The 18,342-nt window shown below is 57.9% G+C and overlaps 2 protein-coding genes across 2 annotated transcripts; one reads left to right on the forward strand and one right to left on the reverse strand.

The window, feature by feature from the left end:
- Positions 1–364: 364 nt before the first annotated feature.
- Positions 365–2,630, forward strand: NDUFC2 (NADH:ubiquinone oxidoreductase subunit C2). The gene is made up of 3 exons (XM_074816425.1): positions 365–616; positions 1,414–1,557; positions 2,439–2,630. Exons 1-3 carry the CDS (start codon positions 478–480, stop codon positions 2,486–2,488), a joined length of 333 nt encoding a protein of 110 aa, XP_074672526.1. The 5' UTR covers positions 365–477; the 3' UTR covers positions 2,489–2,630.
- Positions 2,631–7,924: 5,294 nt separating this feature from the next.
- Positions 7,925–9,051, reverse strand: LOC141920316 (thyroid hormone-inducible hepatic protein-like). Its single transcript, XM_074817019.1, has 2 exons — positions 8,597–9,051; positions 7,925–8,312 (listed from the first exon to the last, which is right to left on the reverse strand). Exon 1 carries the CDS (start codon positions 9,008–9,010, stop codon positions 8,615–8,617), a length of 396 nt encoding a protein of 131 aa, XP_074673120.1. The 5' UTR covers positions 9,011–9,051; the 3' UTR covers positions 7,925–8,312; positions 8,597–8,614.
- Positions 9,052–18,342: the final 9,291 nt, after the last annotated feature.

Here is an 18,342-nt window from a genome sequence, read left to right on the forward strand (position 1 = left end):
TTAAGACCTGTGATGTGTTCCAATGTGGTTTTTTTAATGGTTCTGTCAATCCTGGTACAGTTGCAACTGGTTTGATGTGATTTTATATTAATTAAAAAAGAAAAACAACAGTTTAGGTCTTAGCCTTTAATCTGTTGGCAGGAAGAGCTCTGAAAAGGAATTGGGTTTGATTTTAGGGTTTAATTAAAACCTCGATTTAATTACAGACTGGCCTCCCTGGCACTGCGCAGGCCTCAGCCACTTCCCCCAGAGGGCTCAAAATGGCGGGAATTCCCCCCCCCCCCCCCCCATCCCCGGTGAAGCCGCCCGATGTGTGGGGGGCGGTGGGTTTTTTTGGTTGATTTTTGTTTGTTAAATAAGTAAAAGCGGGGAAGGGGAACAGCGGGGCGGCGGAACCCGAGCGCCGGGCGGCGGGAACGGCGGAAGGAGAGCGGTGCCGCACCGCTCCGCCCGGTCACCTTCGGCGGTGCCGCCGCCATGGTGTTCCTGCCCGACGAGTCGCGGGCGCTGCCGCCGCCTCCCCTCGTCAACAAAGGCTCGGTCTGGCTGGGTCTGGTCGGCTGGATGGCGGCACTGCTGGACAACGGCTTCAACCGCCGCCCCGTCATCCGAGCCGGTGCGGCGGGGCTGGGGGGGAGCGGGGGGGGAACCCTGAGGTGAGGGGCTGAGGGGGAATGTGGGATTTGGGGTGACTCTGAGAGATAAAGGGGTGGGGGGAAGGGGACAGAGTCCTGAGGTGGGGGGCTGGGGGAGTGGGGGTGAGATTTGGGGTGACTGAGATAGGAGTGAAGGGGGGACAGCCCTGGGGTGAGGGGATGGGGGGATTAGCGGGGGCTGGGGAAGGGAGTCTCTGGGATTTGGGGTGACTGTGAGGGATATAGGGGCGGGATTGAAGGAGAGGGGGCCCTGAGGTGAGGGGCTGGGGAAGCAGAGGGGTTTGGGAGGCTGGGGAAGGGGGGGTGGGGTATTTGGAGTGACTCTGAGGGATATAGGGCTGGGGGAAGGGGAGGGGCTGGAAGGCATAGGCGGGAAAGGGGTGCTCTGTGGGATTTGGGGTGACTGAGGGTTGTAGGGGCAGGAGTGAATGGGAGGGAGGGAGGCTTGAGGTGGGGGTCTGTTGGCAGGGGGGGATTGGAGCTAATCGGAGGGGGCTGGGGAAAGGGGCATCATATGGGGGTGGAGGGGATTTGGGGTGGTGGGAAGGGGAGGGAGCCCCGAGGGAAGGGTAGGTCCTCTTTGGCAGGGGCCACGGGAGGTCTGCAGGTGAGGGTGCTGTAGGGACCAGGGGGGCTTGTCCGCAGGGGTGAAGCGGGAAGAGAGGAGCTGGAGCGTGTGGGGCTAAAGTGGGGGGGCTGGAGAAAGTGGGGTCAGGAGATGGGCTGAGACAGGGGGACATTACTCCTCCTGCTGCAGGTGTTCACCGCCAGATCCTGTTCACTACCGTGGGATGGTTTGTTGGCTATTACCTTGTTAAACGTACGGAGTACATACATGCCAAACTGGACAGAGAGTTGTTTGAGTACGTCAGGCACCACCCAGAAGACTTTAAGGCAGCAGGTATTATAAGCTGATATTTTAAAAAAGACCCCAGCCTGCTCTAACATACAAGATAATGTGCTAATGTGTGTAAAGAAGTTGCTGGGCTGCTTGCAGCATCTGTTCTTTTCTAGCAAGTCGTACTGCTAACTCTTTCCTGCTTATTCACAACCCCAGTTGCAACAGTATTAAGGATTTTATGATTTGAAAATAGATATTTTTATTGAGCTGATCAGCTGCCTTGATGACCAACTCTTCCAGCCGAAAGCTTATTTTAATATAAAAAATGGCAAAGATAAAAAAACCCTAAGAATAGATCAAACTTGTGCCACTGAAGAAGAAATAAAGTAATGAAAATTAGAAATCACAGGTTTTATTCTTGTAAAATTGCAGTTTTACTGTTTATTCTTCTAGAATTGCAGTGCATGTGGATTCAAATATGGCATGATGAATATTCAGAAAATAAGCAGAGCAGGTGAAAAAGGAATAAACAGAAATGGCAGGAAACCTGCAGTGGTGTTGGCTTAGAGCCTTGGTGAAGAACAGTGTTTTACTAATGTAGTCCCTAAACCCAGCAATGCAATGGCAAATTTTGGTGAAAATTATCTATTTCTAGTACAGTACAGTTAGGTGACTCTGGCCGTTGGATTGTGATCCGCATCATGCCGTGTCAGAAGAAATAGGTGGAAATAAAAAAGTGTTAATACTGCGATCTCCTCACAGGGATCTGTGGAAAAGAAGTTACAGATTTAGTTTATGCAGCAAGCTAATAGTTCACTGTTGGGAGCAAAAATCAGCTTTTTCATGGCTTTGTTAACCTTAAGATTTTAATATTAAAAATCTTCAGAATCGATCTCAAATGCTGATTAGGTTTTCCCACCTCCACCCCTTGCCTCTTGCAGAAAAGAAAAGAATAGGGGAGCTTTTGGAGGATTTCCACCCGGTTCGCTGAGGACTTCTCCCGGGGTGACACGTTGCTGGATGCACTAATTCTGTACCGGGAGCTTCGGCAAGCTGGCTGTACCTGTTCAACCGTCCATGGCTTGGGGAATGAACCATTACTCGCTTTCATGTAATAAAAGCTACGATTAATATTTAGCGTTTAATTATTTGAGCTTCTATTCCATTAGGGTGTATCAGTATAGAGGTGGTTGATACCTGTAATAGGATAATAACTTTGATTTTTCAGGTTTTTTTAGTTTTCCAGTTTTTTAGTTGTGAAAATGGAAGATTGTTCACGCAACATATATTTTATAAAACCCAGAAAAGTGTAAGTTCCTCGTTTTTATTTCCCATCGACATTTTTCCTAACCCTTGAGCGTGCTCTGGACCAGCCCCTATAGACTGTAGCCAAAGTCTCGCTGTGAAATTAATTCTGTCCTGCTAGTGGAAATAGATGCTCTCCCTAATTAATTCCTATTTTGCATTACCATGTTGCTTTTTCTTTGGATCAGGATCCAACCTTTCTACTTCCTCACTTGGTTCTTGGCTCCCGAATCCACACGCTGAACCCAAACGTGTTCCAGACAGGCCGAGGACCTGCAGCTCTCCTGAATTTCGCTGCTCAGCACCTTTGGAGCTCTAAGCTCTTCCAGCTGGGGCTACTCCAGTTGTGAATGTTTATTGAATTACCAATCTCCTATGCTGGTTTTCAGCTTCTCCCCTGGCTTCCCCCTGCTCTGCCGCGTTCCCCGTGTGCACCAGGGGAGACTTTCCGCTCTGTGCCGTGTCTCAAAGCACTTTCTCGACCACCTCTTCCCCTGGCGAAGCCTCTCGCCGTGCTCTGGGTGCTGGTGCCGCAGCGAGGTGTGGGACTGTTGGGTCCCCCTCCTTGCCTCGTCACCAGGGTCTCATTCAGCAGAACTACAGAGCTCCTTAGATCGCTGCTGACACGGCAAGTGTCCCACTGAATGGGACGAGTGTCCCCCTGAATGTGCCACGTCTCTGGGCCGTGCGTTCAGCACACCCACACCTTTTTCTGACCAGAAAATGGGGACTGGCTTTTGCTGCTGACATAAGAAATTCTCTCCAGTGAGGGTGGTGAGATGCTGGAACACATTGTCCAAGAGAAGTGGATCCCTGGAAGTGTTCAAGGTCAGGTTGGACGGGGCTTTGATCGCCCTGAGGTACTGGAAGATGTCCCTGCCCAAAGCTGGTTATGCTAAACGGGAAGGTGACCATCAGCTGGATTAAATAGTGACCAGGGAATTAATTACAGCTCTGCTTAAGCAGGTTCCTGGTTGCTCAGGACTCTTGGGTTTCAGATTTCTCTGCCTGGTGTGGGCAGGCTGCAGGGAGCACCACGGGAAACCTCCACATGTGCTGCAGGACCCTCAAAACACCAACAGGGAGCCCCCAAGAGATATTTGGGATTCACAGTCTGAGGTATCCACCCTGCAGTGAAGCCTGCCTTGATTGCAGAGGTTGTGAGGAGGGAGGAAGAACAACGATGGGTTTGTCCAGAGACAGGGAATCCCCTGTGAGCCCTGCCCAGCCACCCACCTTCTGCAGGGCTGGTGTGGGGGTCTCACACAGCCCACCCTCAGCTAATGGCCTTGATAACACCCTCTGATGAAAGAAGGTGATAATGAACAGCTGATACTTGTCTGAAGGGTGTTTACCCAAAACTGGTTATGTTAAGGAGAAAGAGGGACATCAGCTGGATTAAATAGTGACCAGGGAATTACAAAAGGGACTTTGAAATCAAGAAGGTATCAGCCTGAAAGGAATCAACAGCATCCCAGCATGAGGGAGAGACCTTGGAGGGGCAACAGCAGGAGCCAAAGTCTGTTGGACACTGCCGAGAGCAGCCCTGCCGGCATCACAGCCCGAGCCTGGCCAAGAACCCTCCCCATCAGATGCCCTGAGCAGCCCACAGCAGCTCCTGGGCTGAGAGCACGGGGGGCACTAGGCAGGGACAGAGCCAGAGTCGGCCTTGGAGAGGCTGGAAGGCACCTCTGGAGATGGTCTAGTCCAACCCCTGCTCAGCAGGGTCAGGGACAGGACCGTGTCCTCTTGGGTTTTGGATATCTCTGAGGATGGAGACTCCACCACCTCTCTGGGCAGCCGCTGAGGGTGTTTTTGACCACCCTCACTGTAAGAAAAAGGAAAGTTTTTTCTTATGTTCAGATGGGATTTCCTGCATTTCAGTTTGTGCCCATGGTCTCTTGTCCTGTCTCTGGGCACCACTGGGAAGAGTCTGGCTCCATCTTCTCCACAATCCCCATTAGGACTTTATACACACGGAGAAGATCCCCCAGAGCCTTCTCTTCTCCAGGCTGAACAGCTCAAACACCATCTCTCTGCTCAAATGGAAAATGCTTCAGTCCTCTCATCGCCTTCATGCCCTTCACTGGACTCTCTCCAGTCTGCCCATTTCTCTCTTGTACTGGCAGACCAGACTGCACCCAGCACCTGGATGTGTCCCACCAGGGCTGAGCAGAGGGGAGGACCCCCTCCCTCCATCTCCTCCTGGGAGGCTGGTGCCCGTCTTTGCCCTGAGGACACCTTGGTGGCTCACGGCCAAGCAGGGAGCCAGACCTGAGGTGTGTGGGTGTGAATTTGTGGGGTACTTTCCCCCTGGTGCCTGCCCGAGTGGGCGATGGGCAGCAGGAGGGGGCACGGCTGAGGCCAGAGCACCCCCAAATCCAAAGGCAGGGGTATGCAGGAGGGAACCTGCCCTCTGGGAGGGGTGGGAGTGCTGGCAGCCCACCCGTCCTTGGGGGCGGTGGGCTTGTGTGACTGGGACTTCTTGGGGCTGGGCACAGAAGGGTATTTGGAATTTCTTAACTATTTCTTATTTTGGGTCGAAACTGCACTTTATCTCTTGTCTTCCTGATACTGCCCCTCTGTGCCCAGGTCACTCCTTTTTTGCTTAATTAGATGGTGTTAAACAGATATAAATAAACCTGCGATCCTGATCTGCTTCAACGAGATGTATGGAAAAGGTTATTTCCCGGTGGCAGCTGGCGAGGGTGCGGGTGCCCCGGGAGCCTTTCCAGGGCAGCGCGGAGCCAGCAGCCCCCTGCCACGCCGGGGAGGGCCTGATCTGCCCCGTCAGCCCTCGTCCTGCCAGGGGCCTGCGCTGCGTTTTTTAAGGACAAAGACCTTTTCTGTGACCATCTTGTGTCTCTTATCAGTCATGTCCAAAAGTGGTGGCCAGCAGCAGGGCACCGCTGGGGCTTGACGCATTCCCAGGGGCAGCGTGATGCAATGCCCGGCCATCGGAGCAGGCACAAGTTTCCCGTGAATCAGCAGGGCTGGCTGGCCAGGCAGCAGCTTGCAGAGAGGGACCTGGGGGTCCTGGGGGATTGCGAGTGGCCCGTAAGTCACCAGCGTGTCCTTCCAGCTCTCCCACATCACAGACCTCTTCTGGGCGCCCCTTGCGTCTCTAACGGGTGATGTTCACAGCGGTGGGGAACATTTCACCCGATGTCCCACTATGATACTTCCCCAGGGCACCACCAGCCTCTCCAGCTGTCAGCTCACAGCCCAAGCCAAAAGCCATTGCCAGAGGTGATGGCAGCCCTTCCTTGCTGTGACAGCCATCTTCTCCAGGTGACAAAAGTCCCATCCCTGAGCTCCAGCCAGGTAGACCACCAGAGGGACATCACCTCCTCCGTGGTCCTCACCTCACTGGGAACCGATGTCCCTCCATGCCTCATGGTTCAACACCTTGCTCTGCCATCAGCATGGAGGCAGAGGAGCTCCAAAGTCTGTCTGGAGTCCCCATGTCCATCTTCCAGCTCCACTTCTCCCCTAGCCTGTTCCTTCACGCCCCTCCTTGAGGTGGCATTGCAATGGGGACAGCTTAGGTGTTTCCCAGTATTCCCCTGATGTTTCACTGTTTCTGCATAAGACAGAAGGCTGCAACGTTGCCAGGGCTGAGGAGCAACCTGGTGGGGCAGATCTGCTCTGAAGTCCTCAGACTGGTTGGCCTGTGTGTTTGGGAAACATGGTGCTCAGCAGCTGCTTTCATAGATGCCATAGTTGCCCTTCCCAGAAATTGAGAGATTCAGGGGCATTTTGGCCCAGAGCCAGGGTGAACACTGGGTCCTGTCTCCCCAAAGCTGGGCTGAACACTATGGGACCCCCCCACTTCCACCGGACAGCAGTTGGCCGTCAGCTCTGCGAGGACACACATGGGACAGGGCCCTGCGCAGTGTGGATGCAGTGCAGCGAGGGGATGGTGCCGAGCCCCCGCGGGGTGCAATGAGCTCCTCAGGTCTCTGGCTGCACACCTGGCATTTGGGAAAGCCTCCCCCGATCCCCATCCTCGTGGGGAACACATCCTCAGCCACGGCTCAGGAAGGGGAAACATGCCACCACACATGTGTCCCTAAGTGTCCCCATGTCATCCCTATCACCTTGTGCTGTCAGATCCCCCCATGTCTCTGCCTCCCCTGACACAAACAGGACTGTCCTTGTCCTTGCTCAAAACCACTCACAAGCCTTTCAGGTGTGGGGCAGTTCTGGATCCAGCCTCCAGCTGCCCCCACCAGAGCCCCTGTCCCCCTGCCTGACGGCTACTTGGCTACAGGTGGCTGGGGACCATGTCCCCACTGCTTGAGAACAGGGAGGACCACCTGAAGCCAAACGTGGTCTTGACAGCCAGAAAAAATGGTCTGAACAGGCGAGAGGACATGGGAACCTCCAACATAACCCAAACCTGGACATGGGGCTGGGGTCCTGGGGGCAGTTGCTTTCTAGAGAGGCTGAAACTTGCAGCTCCTCTGACCCTCAGGGATGGTCCCCAGGCTCAGTCCCGGTTGGGGCAGCAAGTTCTGTGGCACAAACTCTGATGGGCTGGAGAAAGGCGTGGGGGGCTTTGGGGCACATGGCAGCACCAGCAGTGGTGGGACACCCCCAGGGAGACCTTGGAAGAGAGCCCTGAACCTGGAGAATGTGTTGGGTGTGGGCCAATGTCTCTCCTTCTCCCTTCTGGGTGCAGCGCAGCGAGGTTTAGTGTCCGTGTTCCTGTTGCATGTCTGGGCTGTGTGTTTGGCACATTCACACACCTCTGTGCACAGAAAAGAGGCACCAGGTTTTGATGGTGTTGCTGTCAATGTAAGGAAGAAATTTTTTAGGATAAGGGTAGTGAGACACAGGAACAGGTTGCCCAGAGAAGTTGTGGATGCCCTAAGGCTGGAGGGGGTTCTGAGCTACCTGATCCAGTGGAAGGTGTCCCTGCACACAGCCCGGGATTGGACCGGATGGTCTCTGAAGTCCCTTTCAACCCAAACCATCCCATGATTCTGTGATTCTTTGCCCCTTCAAATTCCCCATCATTGCTCTGGAAAGTCCCCTCCCGGCAGAGCTGGTGTCCCCCTGCCCCACCCTGGGGCAGTTCCTGAGGGTTTCAGCCAGCAGAAAGTACCACACTGACAATGGCTTCACAGGGCTTGTTTTATTAGCAAAGATTGGGGAAAACAACCTCAGAGTCCAGGTACCAGCTGGAAAAGGGCTCAGCAGTCGCAGGGGACTGTTGGAGGTCAGGGCCACTGTGCAACGCCGCCACCTTTGTGCCGCTCTTTGAAAATAAAGAGGAGGCCACGGGGTGTGCGGCTCTTCCGATGGACCTCCCAACATGACCAGATGCTTCTTCCTATGAGGATAAGGCACCATCTGGTTCTCGGGTGGTCGCAACCATCGCTGGCGTGTGGTGTGAGTGCTGGGAGATCAGCTGCCACGGTGCAGGGACGGCGAGCGGGGCTGGGGAAGAGCCCGCGATGGTCAGCGATAGGGACATCCTCTCCTTCGTGCCACCAGCACCCATCCTGCAACGGCAGTGGTCCTCAACCCCAAAGGCCACGCCAGGGGGAGACCCAGGACACCCACCCTGGGTCCGTAGAACCTGAACGTCTGGAGTCTCTGCACGGAGGGATGGGATGAGTCCCCTCCCTCGGCATGAAGAGGGACATCTGCCAGCCTTTGAGGGACAGCCTCCATTTCAAGGCTTTTCCCAGGAGCTCCCCACCCCTTCAATCTTGGGGACGTCCCCGAGGACATCGGCCACCCCTTGTGCTGTTGCCCCTGGGCTCCACGTCCCCTCAGCTCTTACCTGGCGGCGGGGACAGGGTCACCAGCTGGGCTGCCCCTCGCTGGGGCTGATCTGCTCCAGGATCTGGCTGTACCTCCGGGTGAGGGCGTTGGTGTCCCTGGTGAGGTGGGTGAGGACCTGCTGCAAGCCGGCCAGGTGGTGGGACAAGCGCTCCTCCAGTTGGGCGTCCATGGTGTCGTTGTCATCTGAGGATGTGTCAGCGTCGGCGCTGGTCAGGCTCTGGTCATTGACAGAGGCCAGGCCTTTCTCTACCATGGGCTTGATGGCCTTGAGGAGCTGGTAGCGCTCATAGAGGTCCGTGTGGCCGCCCGCGGCCGGGGCCGCCCCCTCCTGCTGCGGGAAGACCCCTCGGAGCAGGCTGGGGAACATCACCTCCTGCTCCATCTTCTGGGTGGCTGAGAAGTACTGCTCCATGGCCCCGTTCCACGGCTCTGGCAGCGCTGGGCAGGGCTCTTCTTGGGTGCCACCTGCTCCCCATCTCTGCCGAGGGCTTTTTATGCAGAGCCGGGGCACGTCCCTCCCCTGCTGTCCTCTGCTGTCCTCTCCTGCCAGCTGTGGCCAGGCTGGATGGCCGCAGGGCCGGGCTTGGCTCCAGCCCAGCTGGGGCTCGGCCCCGCCGTGTCCCTGGCTCTGCGCAATCTGTCCTGGCCCAGCCTCCCCGTGGCCTTCGCCCAAGCTGGCCGGGGGTCCCGCTGTGTCCCCACGCCAGGAGAGGTTGGCGAGCAGGGGGGATGCTTGGGGCCTCTGCCATCCTGTCCCATCCCAGCCCCCCAACATCAGCACTTCAGGGGCACCGGGACAGTGGGTCCAGCTCCTGCCCCCGGTGCAGGCAGGCTGCAGGCAGCAGTGCTGGCAGGGGGCCAGACACCTCTGCCCCCTCCTTGCTGCCATGCGCTCCAGGCGTGAACCCTCTGGGACATTGAGCAACCCCCTTCTGCCGACGTATGGAGAATCTCACTGGGGATGTGCTGCAACATGGGATCCCACGGGGGGCCTGGGGACCAAGGAGCGAGCTGGTGCCCAGCCATGGGGGTCCCCAGAAACATCCCCTTCTCCTGAGCTCTCCCTGAGCCAGGCAGGGACAGGGACGGGGACAGGCACGAGGACCTGGCACCACAATGTGAAACTCCTGTGGCAGTGGCACGGAGCCATTGCTGCCCGCGGGGCACTGCGGATGGGGCCGCCAGCCCCCCACTGCCCCCGTCCTGGGGCAGAGGCCACGGCTGGGGCAATGGCCAGCACTGCCCATCCCTGGTGTCCATGCGGCATGTGGCAATCGGGGTAAATTGTTCTATTTAGGGAAAGGCCACAGGGTCCCTCATCCCTTTTGCAACCCTTGGTGGTGGCAGCTCTCCCACTGTCCCCACACATCCCAGCCAGGTGCCCACACTGCCACTCAGACATGTCCCCACTGCGCCTCTTGTCCCTTCCAAGGTGTCTCTGGCGTCTCTGGGTGTCCTGGCATGGGACCCAGTGCTGCACCAAGGCCCGTGGTTGCTGCTGGCCCTATGCAGGCACCAGCCAGGAGGTTGGCCACGTCAGGGTGTCTGGGCCACTGCAGAGCTGCTCGGAGCTACAGGGACGACACAGGGCTCTGGGGACAGAGGGACACAGGGGATGCTCTGCTCCCTTGCTCCCCCCATTTGGCTTCAGCACTATCCTGAGCTGCTTGTAGTGCTCCGGGCAGCAGGTTGGGGGGTGAATGGGGCTTAGCAGCCCCAGTTCACTCTCCAGCTCCCTGTCCATGGGACATGAATCATTCCCCAACACTCCTCGTGCCTCTGGGGACCCTATCAGCCAAAAATGGGCCCCCCACATCCCCCACATCCTACTGGGAGAGGTCAGGGGGAGCTGCCACTGCTGGCAGAGATGGCAGGAGCAGGGGGACAGGGGCTGGGCCTGATGCCTGGCACAGTCACCATGGGGCTGCAGCATGGTTTGGACCATGAAATGGGTTGAAATGGGGTGCCCAGCCCCGGGTTTGGGCCCCAGGGAGGCTGCCCAGGGCCATTGGGGCCCCCGGGAGGTGCAGTGAGATCCTCGGGTTTCTGCTGCCACAGACCCCATGTTTGGGCAAGCTTCCCCCTGACCTGCCACCCTCCTGACCCTGAGTGTCCCTGTGTCATCCCTGGCATTCCCTGCTGTTGGATCCCCCCATAGCACCACCAAGAGGCAGGGGGACCAAGGTGTCACAGCCCCAGGGTGCTGAGAACAGCCCTGCACTGAGCTGTCTCTGGCCCAGCTGCCTTGTGGCAAGGTGGAGATGGTGGGTCACAGATGACCCCGTGGGTGAAGACATGCCTGGCGAGGGACCTCATGTCATATCATATCACAGAATGGTTTGGGTTGGAAGGGGCCTTAAAGCTCATCCAGTTCCAACCCCCCTGCCACGGGCAGGGACACCTTCCACTAGCCAGGTTGCCCAAAGCCCCGTCCAACCTGGCCTTGAACCCTTCCAGGGAGGGGGCAGCCACAGCTTCTCTGGGCAACCTGTTCCAGGGCCTCACCACCCTCACAGGGAAGAATTTCTTCCTTAGATCTAACCTAAATCTACACTCCTTCAGTTTAAAACTGTTCCCCCCCATCCTATCCCTACACCCCCTGATCAAGAGTCCCTCCCCCCTTTCCTGTAGCCCCTTTCAGTCCTGGGAGGCCGCTCTAAGGTCTCCCCGGAGCCTTCTCTTCTCCAGCTGAACTCCCCCAACTCTCTCAGCCTGTCCTCACAGCGGGGTGCTCCAGCCCCCCGAGCATCTTCATGGGGAACATCTTCATCCTGGGGAGTTGTGGCACCGAGCCCCCTCCCAGGGCCTGGCTGGGGTTACTCCTGCCCCTATATTCCCAGGGGGAAGGACATCTCCCAGCAGAGGTTGATGGCTGTCACAAGTGGCTGCAGACCAACATGTCCTCCATGAGCCCCATGGTGAAGCTCCAGCCCCTGGGAGGATGCAGCCCCCTCTGGGGGGACACTATGATGTCCCTGCACCTCCACGAAGCTCCAGGGTGGCCCCAGGTACCTCAAGATCATGGGGCCAGCAGTGTCTGCACACCTCAGTACAGCACTTGTCCCCATGGCAGGACACTTGGAAATCCTGGAGACACACAGGAAGGGACAAGAGGCGCAGGGGGGACATGTCTGAGGGGAGAGAGCAGGCGGCAGTGTGGGCACCTGGCTGGGACGTGTGGGGACAGTGGGAGAGCTGCCACCACCAAGGGTTGCAAAAGGGATGAGGGACCCTGTGGCCTTTCCCTAAATAGAACAATTTACCCCGATTGCCACATGCCGCAGGGACACCAGGGATGGGCAGTGCTGGCCATTGCCCCAGCCGTGGCCTCTGCCCCAGGACGGGGGCAGTGGGGGGCTGGCGGCCCCATCCGCAGTGCCCCGCGGGCAGCAATGGCTCCGTGCCACTGCCACAGGAGTTTCACATTGTGGTGCCAGGTCCTCGTGCCTGTCCCCGTCCCTGTCCCTGCCTGGCTCAGGGAGAGCTCAGGAGAAGGGGATGTTTCTGGGGACCCCCATGGCTGGGCACCAGCTCGCTCCTTGGTCCCCAGGCCCCCCGTGGGACCCCACGTTGCAGCACATCCCCAGTGAGATTCTCCATACGTCGGCAGAAGGGGGTTGCTCAATGTCCCAGAGGGTTCACGCCTGGAGCGCATGGCAGCAAGGAGGGGGCAGAGGTGTCTGGCCCCCCACCAGCACTGCTGCCTGCAGCCTGCCTGCACCGGGGGCAGGAGCTGGACCCACTGTCCCGGTGCCCCTGAAGTGCTGATGTTGGGGGGCTGGGATGGGACAGGATGGCAGAGGCCCCGAGCATCCCCCCTCCTCACCACCCTGCTCCTGGCGTGTGGACACAGCGGGACCCCCGGCCAGCTTGGGCGAAGGCCACGGGGAGGCTGGGCCAGGACAGATTGCGCAGAGCCATGGACACGGCGGGGCCGAGCCCCAGCTGGGCTGGAGCCAAGCCCGGCCCTGTGGCCATCCAGCCCGGCCGCAGCTGGCAGGAGCAACGGGCACCCCGGAGACAGCAGATGGTGGGGGGTGTAGGGCTGGGAACCTCCCTGGGGTGACCCCACCTGATATCGTAAAAAATTAAATGATCTTTTCTCCACCCCTGGTGCCGTGGTTCTTCCACCCAGCCCTTGATGTGCCTTCTCCCCTGTCCCTTTGCCAAACCTCCCCTTTGGGTCCCTTGCTGACCCCCCCTCCTCTGCCAGGTCTCCCCTAGTTCCTGGCTCTGAGCTCCCCCGGGCTTTGTCCCCTCTGTCCGGCCCCGCGTCCATAAGCACCACGACGGGGATGTTTGCTTGGCCCAGAGCTGCTCCTGCCAGAGCAGGCAGGGACTGTGCCTGCCTGCACCCTGTCTCCTGACCCCCTCCAGAGCCCGGGGGCTGTGGGGCACCAACTGCAGTAACAGGGTGACTGGACAGCTCAGCTCATTGGCTCTTTTCACCTCAAACAACTTCACTCAACAGTCAGAATCCAATAGAACTCTTAAGCAGATATTCTTTATTAGCAGCGCTGGCGTCGCCCTGGGGATTCTCCACCAGAAGGGCGCCCAAGAATTAGTAAGGGACATCGGTTTACAGACACGCACATCATAGATATTCATTAGATTTCCTACGTGCGTAGTGAAAATAGGGTGAGGGTCTTTGGTGGTCGAGGGAAGAAGTAAGCAGTCTTCTTCCAGCGTTCGCTAGCTGACCCTGTCCAGAGCGTGCGCTGTGAAGTAAAGTCCAGGTGCCTCCATCCGAAATCAGCAGAATCATGTAGGGAGCTACAATAGGGTCTCTGTGTCTCTGTGTTCGAGCCCCCCCTCATCTTAGTTTGCCCATTCTAGGAGTTGCCCAGGTGCCCACTGAAGGCCTCGAGTCTGCTCCCAGGGATTTCCATTGGGAGCCTGACGAGCGTTTCAATCTTACCTGAACAGACAAAGGGACCTCAGGAAACAGTTGAGGCTCAGGAGTCCTTGAGAAACAAATGAAGCAAAACACAAGCAAAGCTTTGAAACACATCACAGTTTAGTCTCAATAACTGCCAGAAATTCATTTGTTTCAGCCCTTTCCTTCCATGAGGAAATTCAAAAAGGCTTATGGTCCGGGCAAGACATTGTTCCCCAGTCTCTGCTGCAATCCAAATGTCACCCACATCCTGTAACACAGTTCCCTGGTGATTTTCTTTTCTCCAAATTTCCAACTCTTTTGCCAGTTGATTTCCAAACATCGTCGGGCTGTTCTTAAGGCCCTGAGGTAAAACCATCCGGGTGTATTGTGTTTCTCTGTTTCTAGATTTTCCTCTTGAAAGCAAAGAGCTCCTGACTAAATCTTATTAATATACAAAGCCACAAGCCCTAATCCAATGCACAAAGTCAGAAACCGTGATCCAGTAAACAGAGCACGGAATCCAAAAACCCTAATCCAGTACACAAAGCACAGAATTCAAAATTACCAAGACCAATGGGTGGGACCCGAACCCACAATTCTCCCAGAGGGGGACTGAAACCCCTGTTCCAGTTTCAGACCTCATGGGACTCAAACCCACAGTATTTCAGACCGGGTGACACTCAAACCCACAGTATTTCAGACCAGACCTTGTCCAGGAGGGACTCGAACCCCTCGGTACCCTTCTGGCCCAACCTGGCAAGGCTTTCGCCACATCTGACAGCAGGCAACCGGAAATCCTGACAGAATGCCTTTCATCTTACCAGGGGATTTGCTCCGAGCTCTTCGGCCCAGGGATCAGAGGCTCTCCCTGAGAATCCCTCGGTGCCGGCTGCAGGTCCTGTGATCCCACGGATCCGTCGAGATTCAGCAGCAGTGTACCACCTGGGTCGCCAAATGTTACCGTAAATTCGGTCTCAGAAGCAGCACCCTCTAAGGCTTAGCTGGAAGTTTTAGAAGGCAGGCAGTCTGTGCTGCAGCGCTGGGTGCACGAGCGATCATTCCACCCAACGGCCATGCCCAAAGACAAAAGCACATTTATTATAGGCAATAAAAGAAAGGAATATTCCTGTAATTTCCGAGAAGTACACACCTATTTCCAGAGGATCTAATGCCTGTGTCAATAAGTTACGCAAGCATCCTAAAATCTGTGGAAGGGTCTGAGGGGCTTTCATGGGGGTTTTAGGTGGTCTGCGGTGGTCCCTACTGGCTGTTGAAGAGGTGTCTCTTAGTGTCCTTTCACAGAATCACAGAAACATCTGGGTTGGAAAGGACCTTGAAGATCATCTAGTCCAACCGTTAACCTAGCACTGACAGTTCCCAACTACACCATATCCCTAAGTGCTATGTCGACCCGACTCTTCAACCCCTCCAGGGATGGGGACTCCCCCCCTGCCCTGGGCAGCCCATTCCAATGCCCAACAGCCCCTTCTGCAAAGAAATCCTTCCTAAGAGCCAGTCTGACCCTGCCCTGGCGCAGCTTGAGGCCATTCCCTCTTGTCCTGGCGCTGGTTCCTTGGCTCAAGAGACTCATCCCCCCTCTCTGCACCCTCCTCTCAGGGAGCTGTAGAGGACCATGAGGTCTCCCCTCAGCCTCCTCTTCTCCAGACTAAACCCCCCCAGTTCCCTCAGCCGCTCCCCATCACACCTGTGCTCCAGACCCTGCACCAGCTCCGTTGCCCTTCTCTGGACACGCTCGAGTCATTCAATGGCCTTTTTGGAGTGAGGGGCCCAAAACTGAACACAGTAATCGAGGGGCGGCCTCACCAGTGCTGAGTACAGGGGTAAGATCCCTTCCCTGTCCCTGCTGGCCACGCTATTGCTGATACAAGCCAGGATGCCATTGGCCTTCTTGGCCACCTGGGCACACTGCTGGCTCATTATCAATCAATCCCCCCCCCCCAGGTCCCTCTCTGACTGGCAGCTCTCCAGTCACTCCTCCCCAAGCCTGTAGCGCTGCTGGGGGTTGTTGTGGCCCAAGTGCAGCACCCAGCATTTGGCCTTAGTGAAACTCCTCCAGTTGGCCTCAGCCCATCACTCCAGCCTGTCCAGATCTCTCTGCAGAGCCTCCCTACCCTTGAGCAGATCAACACTCCCACCCAACTCGGTGTCATCTGCAAACTGACTGACGGTGCACTCGATCTCCTCGTCGAGATCATCAGTAAAGATGTTAAACAGGAGCGGCCCCAAAACTCAGCCCTGGGGGACACCACTCGTGACCGGCCGCCAGTCGGATTTAACTCCGTTCCCCACCACTCTTTGTGCCCGGCCATCCAGACAGTTTTTTACCCAGCAAAGCGTGTGCCCATCCAAGCCGTGAGCAGCCAGTTTTGCCAGGAGAATGCTGTGGGAAACGGTGTCAAAGGCCTTACTGAAGTCAAGGTAAACAACATCCACAGCCTTTCCCTCATCCAATAAGTGGGTTGCCCTGTCATAGAAGGAGATCAGGTTTGTCAAGCAGGACCTGCCTTTTATAAACCCATGCTGACTGGGCCTGATCCCCTGGTTGTCCTGAACGTGTTGTGTGATGGTACTCAGGATGAGCTGCTCCATCAGCTTCCCGGGCACCGAAGTCAAGCTGACAGGCCTGTAATTTCCTGGATCATCCTTCCGACCCTTCTTATAGATGGGCGTCACATTGGCCTATTTCCAATCTGTCGGGACCTCCCCGCTTTCCATGAACTCTGAGTTTTTCATATAAGGCCTCGTCTTGGCTCATTGCTCTGTCTGTGAAGTTTCTCAGCTTTCTTATCTTTGACTGCCACAGGTGTCTGCTGGTTTCTCTGCCCTCCCCGGGATGGACATGTCAGAGTTACAAAAATGATGTCCTTGGGCACAATCCTGTCCAAGGCCCCTCACAGCAACGTGCACCAACTGCTGGCAGCCAGCAGCTCACAGGCATCAGGATGACATCTAACATCTCCCTTCAAGGGATGCCTCTCCCTCACCCTTGACAGGAGACGCCTCTGGAGACTGAGATTTTGTGTCCTTTTCCCAATTGCCTTGTCGATGCCCCTTCCCTAGACAGGGCTCCCAGCTGCCTGGCCTCCCTCCCCTCTCATTCCACACTCCTGGCCCTGCGATCCCAGCACTGGAGCATCTGGGGAACGAGGTGCTCACCTGGGGGAATGCTGAAATCCTTCCGCCTCTCTGGCAGGTCACTCAGGGGTAACGATGGGGTGACTGTCCCTGGCTCTGCCGCCTCCTCCTCCTCTTCTGGCGTTGGCCCTGCTTCTTCCTCACCCCGTACACTGCCAGGGGATTTTCTGGGTGTTTCTTCTTCTGTCTGGGAGCACCCGACACCAGCGTGGGCTGGGCCCCTGCTTCAGGGGCAGCGCCTGCCCTCAGCCTTGGAGCGGCTGCAGCTTCTGTTGAGGACTTGGGAGGGGCCGCGGTGTCTGGGCGGTTGTTCCCAGCCCCAGAGCCCTTCTCCCTCCTTGGAGGGCACTGGACAGGCCTTAGCAGCACCCACTAGGTGTGGGCGAGGCTCCAGCATGTTGCAGTGACCTGGGCCCCTCTGCAATTACACTTTCTCCAAACAAACCCCAAAGCTCCAATAAGGGAGGAATAAGGGAGCGAAGTTCCAATGCACCGCAGGTGCCCACGGTTCCAGGCACTTGCCCGGGCGACCCCACGCCCCCAGCCACTCGGAATTCTCCAGCCCTGGGGCCGATCTCCGGGGGATTCTCTCCAATAGCTGCTTCACCCCCAACCAAGCCTGAGCCACGGGCTGGCTCCCAGCAGTAAGACGGCAACAGGTAACGCCAACAGTCCAGGGATATTCGAAATGCCCGGAATTCTTCAACGCAGCCGTAAACAGCCCCCGGGCCGACGCCTGCATCGCCATCGATCCGCCTCCCACCGAACAGCAACACCGGAATCTTCCCCCAGCTCGCACGGGGGGAGCCGCAGCACGGGCACTCCGCACGGCAACCGCGGTGATCAAACCTTCAGGGGCCAAGGGATCGCCGGGAGGCCCCGATCTGTCCCCTTCTCAGCCCAAAGGCCTGGCGGGGTTTGAACCCGGCCGCTGGCCAGTCCCCACGCAGCCGGTCGCTCACCTCCCGCCCCCGGTAACACACAGGAGGGACAAAACGGCGCGATCCGTCGGCGGAGCGGAAAAGCAGCTCCGTGCCGGTCCCAACGCAGCACTCACAAGCGCCACCCGACCGGGGCGCGCACAGGCGCTTCCTCGACCGCGGCGACCGGTGCGCAGCCCCCGCCCACCCCCGGGCCGTCCCACGCGATGGACAGCTGCCCTGGCCAATCCGAGCCCGGCCCTCCAGCCGCGCTCCCGCCCAGCCCGAGGCCCGTCCCCTCTCTCCCGGCCGAGCCCAGGGCGGCTCCGCAGCGGGGGGCGGGTGGGCAGAGCCTTTCCCGCGGGGCCCGGTGCAGCTCGGGGGCGGGGCTCCCGTCTGCCCAAAACGAAGCCCCGTGGCGCCCCGAGCTGCAGCCGCTGCTCCCGGGGATGCCGGTCCCGCCCCGCCCTCTCCGTGTCCCCCCCGGCGTCTGCTGCCCTGCCCAGCCAGGGAGCGGCTCCGCTGCACCCCCCGTGAGGGGCCCGAGGGAGCGGGGAAGCCCCGGGCCCGGCCCCTCTGGGCGCTGCCTGGGGTGCGGATGGCGCCGGGGCGGGATGGAGGGGTCTGGCCCTCGACGCGCCGTGTCCCCCGAGAGCGCCGGGCTTTGGTGCGGGGTGGCGGGGGGCGCAGTGAGGGCACACGAGGCACCGTCACCCCCCGTCCCCACCCCGGTCCCGGTGCGCGGGGGGTTGGGGAAGCGGCGACGGGGAGGGGGGGGCTCGGCTGTGG

Source organism: Strix aluco, chromosome 2 (assembly GCF_031877795.1).
Source record: "Strix aluco isolate bStrAlu1 chromosome 2, bStrAlu1.hap1, whole genome shotgun sequence".
In the NCBI taxonomy this organism is placed as follows: Eukaryota; Metazoa; Chordata; class Aves; order Strigiformes; family Strigidae; genus Strix; species Strix aluco.

What these genes read in the sequence shown, in the direction of transcription:
- NDUFC2 (XM_074816425.1), top strand. Translation starts at nt 478, where the DNA reads ATGGTGTTCCTGCCCGACGAGTCGCGGGCGCTGCCGCCGCCTCCCCTC. An exon ending in CCGCCCCGTCATCCGAGCCG is followed by an intron (nt 617 to 1,413) that starts GTGCGGCGGGGC and finishes CTCCTGCTGCAG; the next exon opens with GTGTTCACCGCCAGATCCTG. An exon ending in AGAAGACTTTAAGGCAGCAG is followed by an intron (nt 1,558 to 2,438) that starts GTATTATAAGCT and finishes TGCCTCTTGCAG; the next exon opens with AAAAGAAAAGAATAGGGGAG.
- LOC141920316 (XM_074817019.1), bottom strand. Translation starts at nt 9,010, where the DNA reads ATGGAGCAGTACTTCTCAGCCACCCAGAAGATGGAGCAGGAGGTGATG.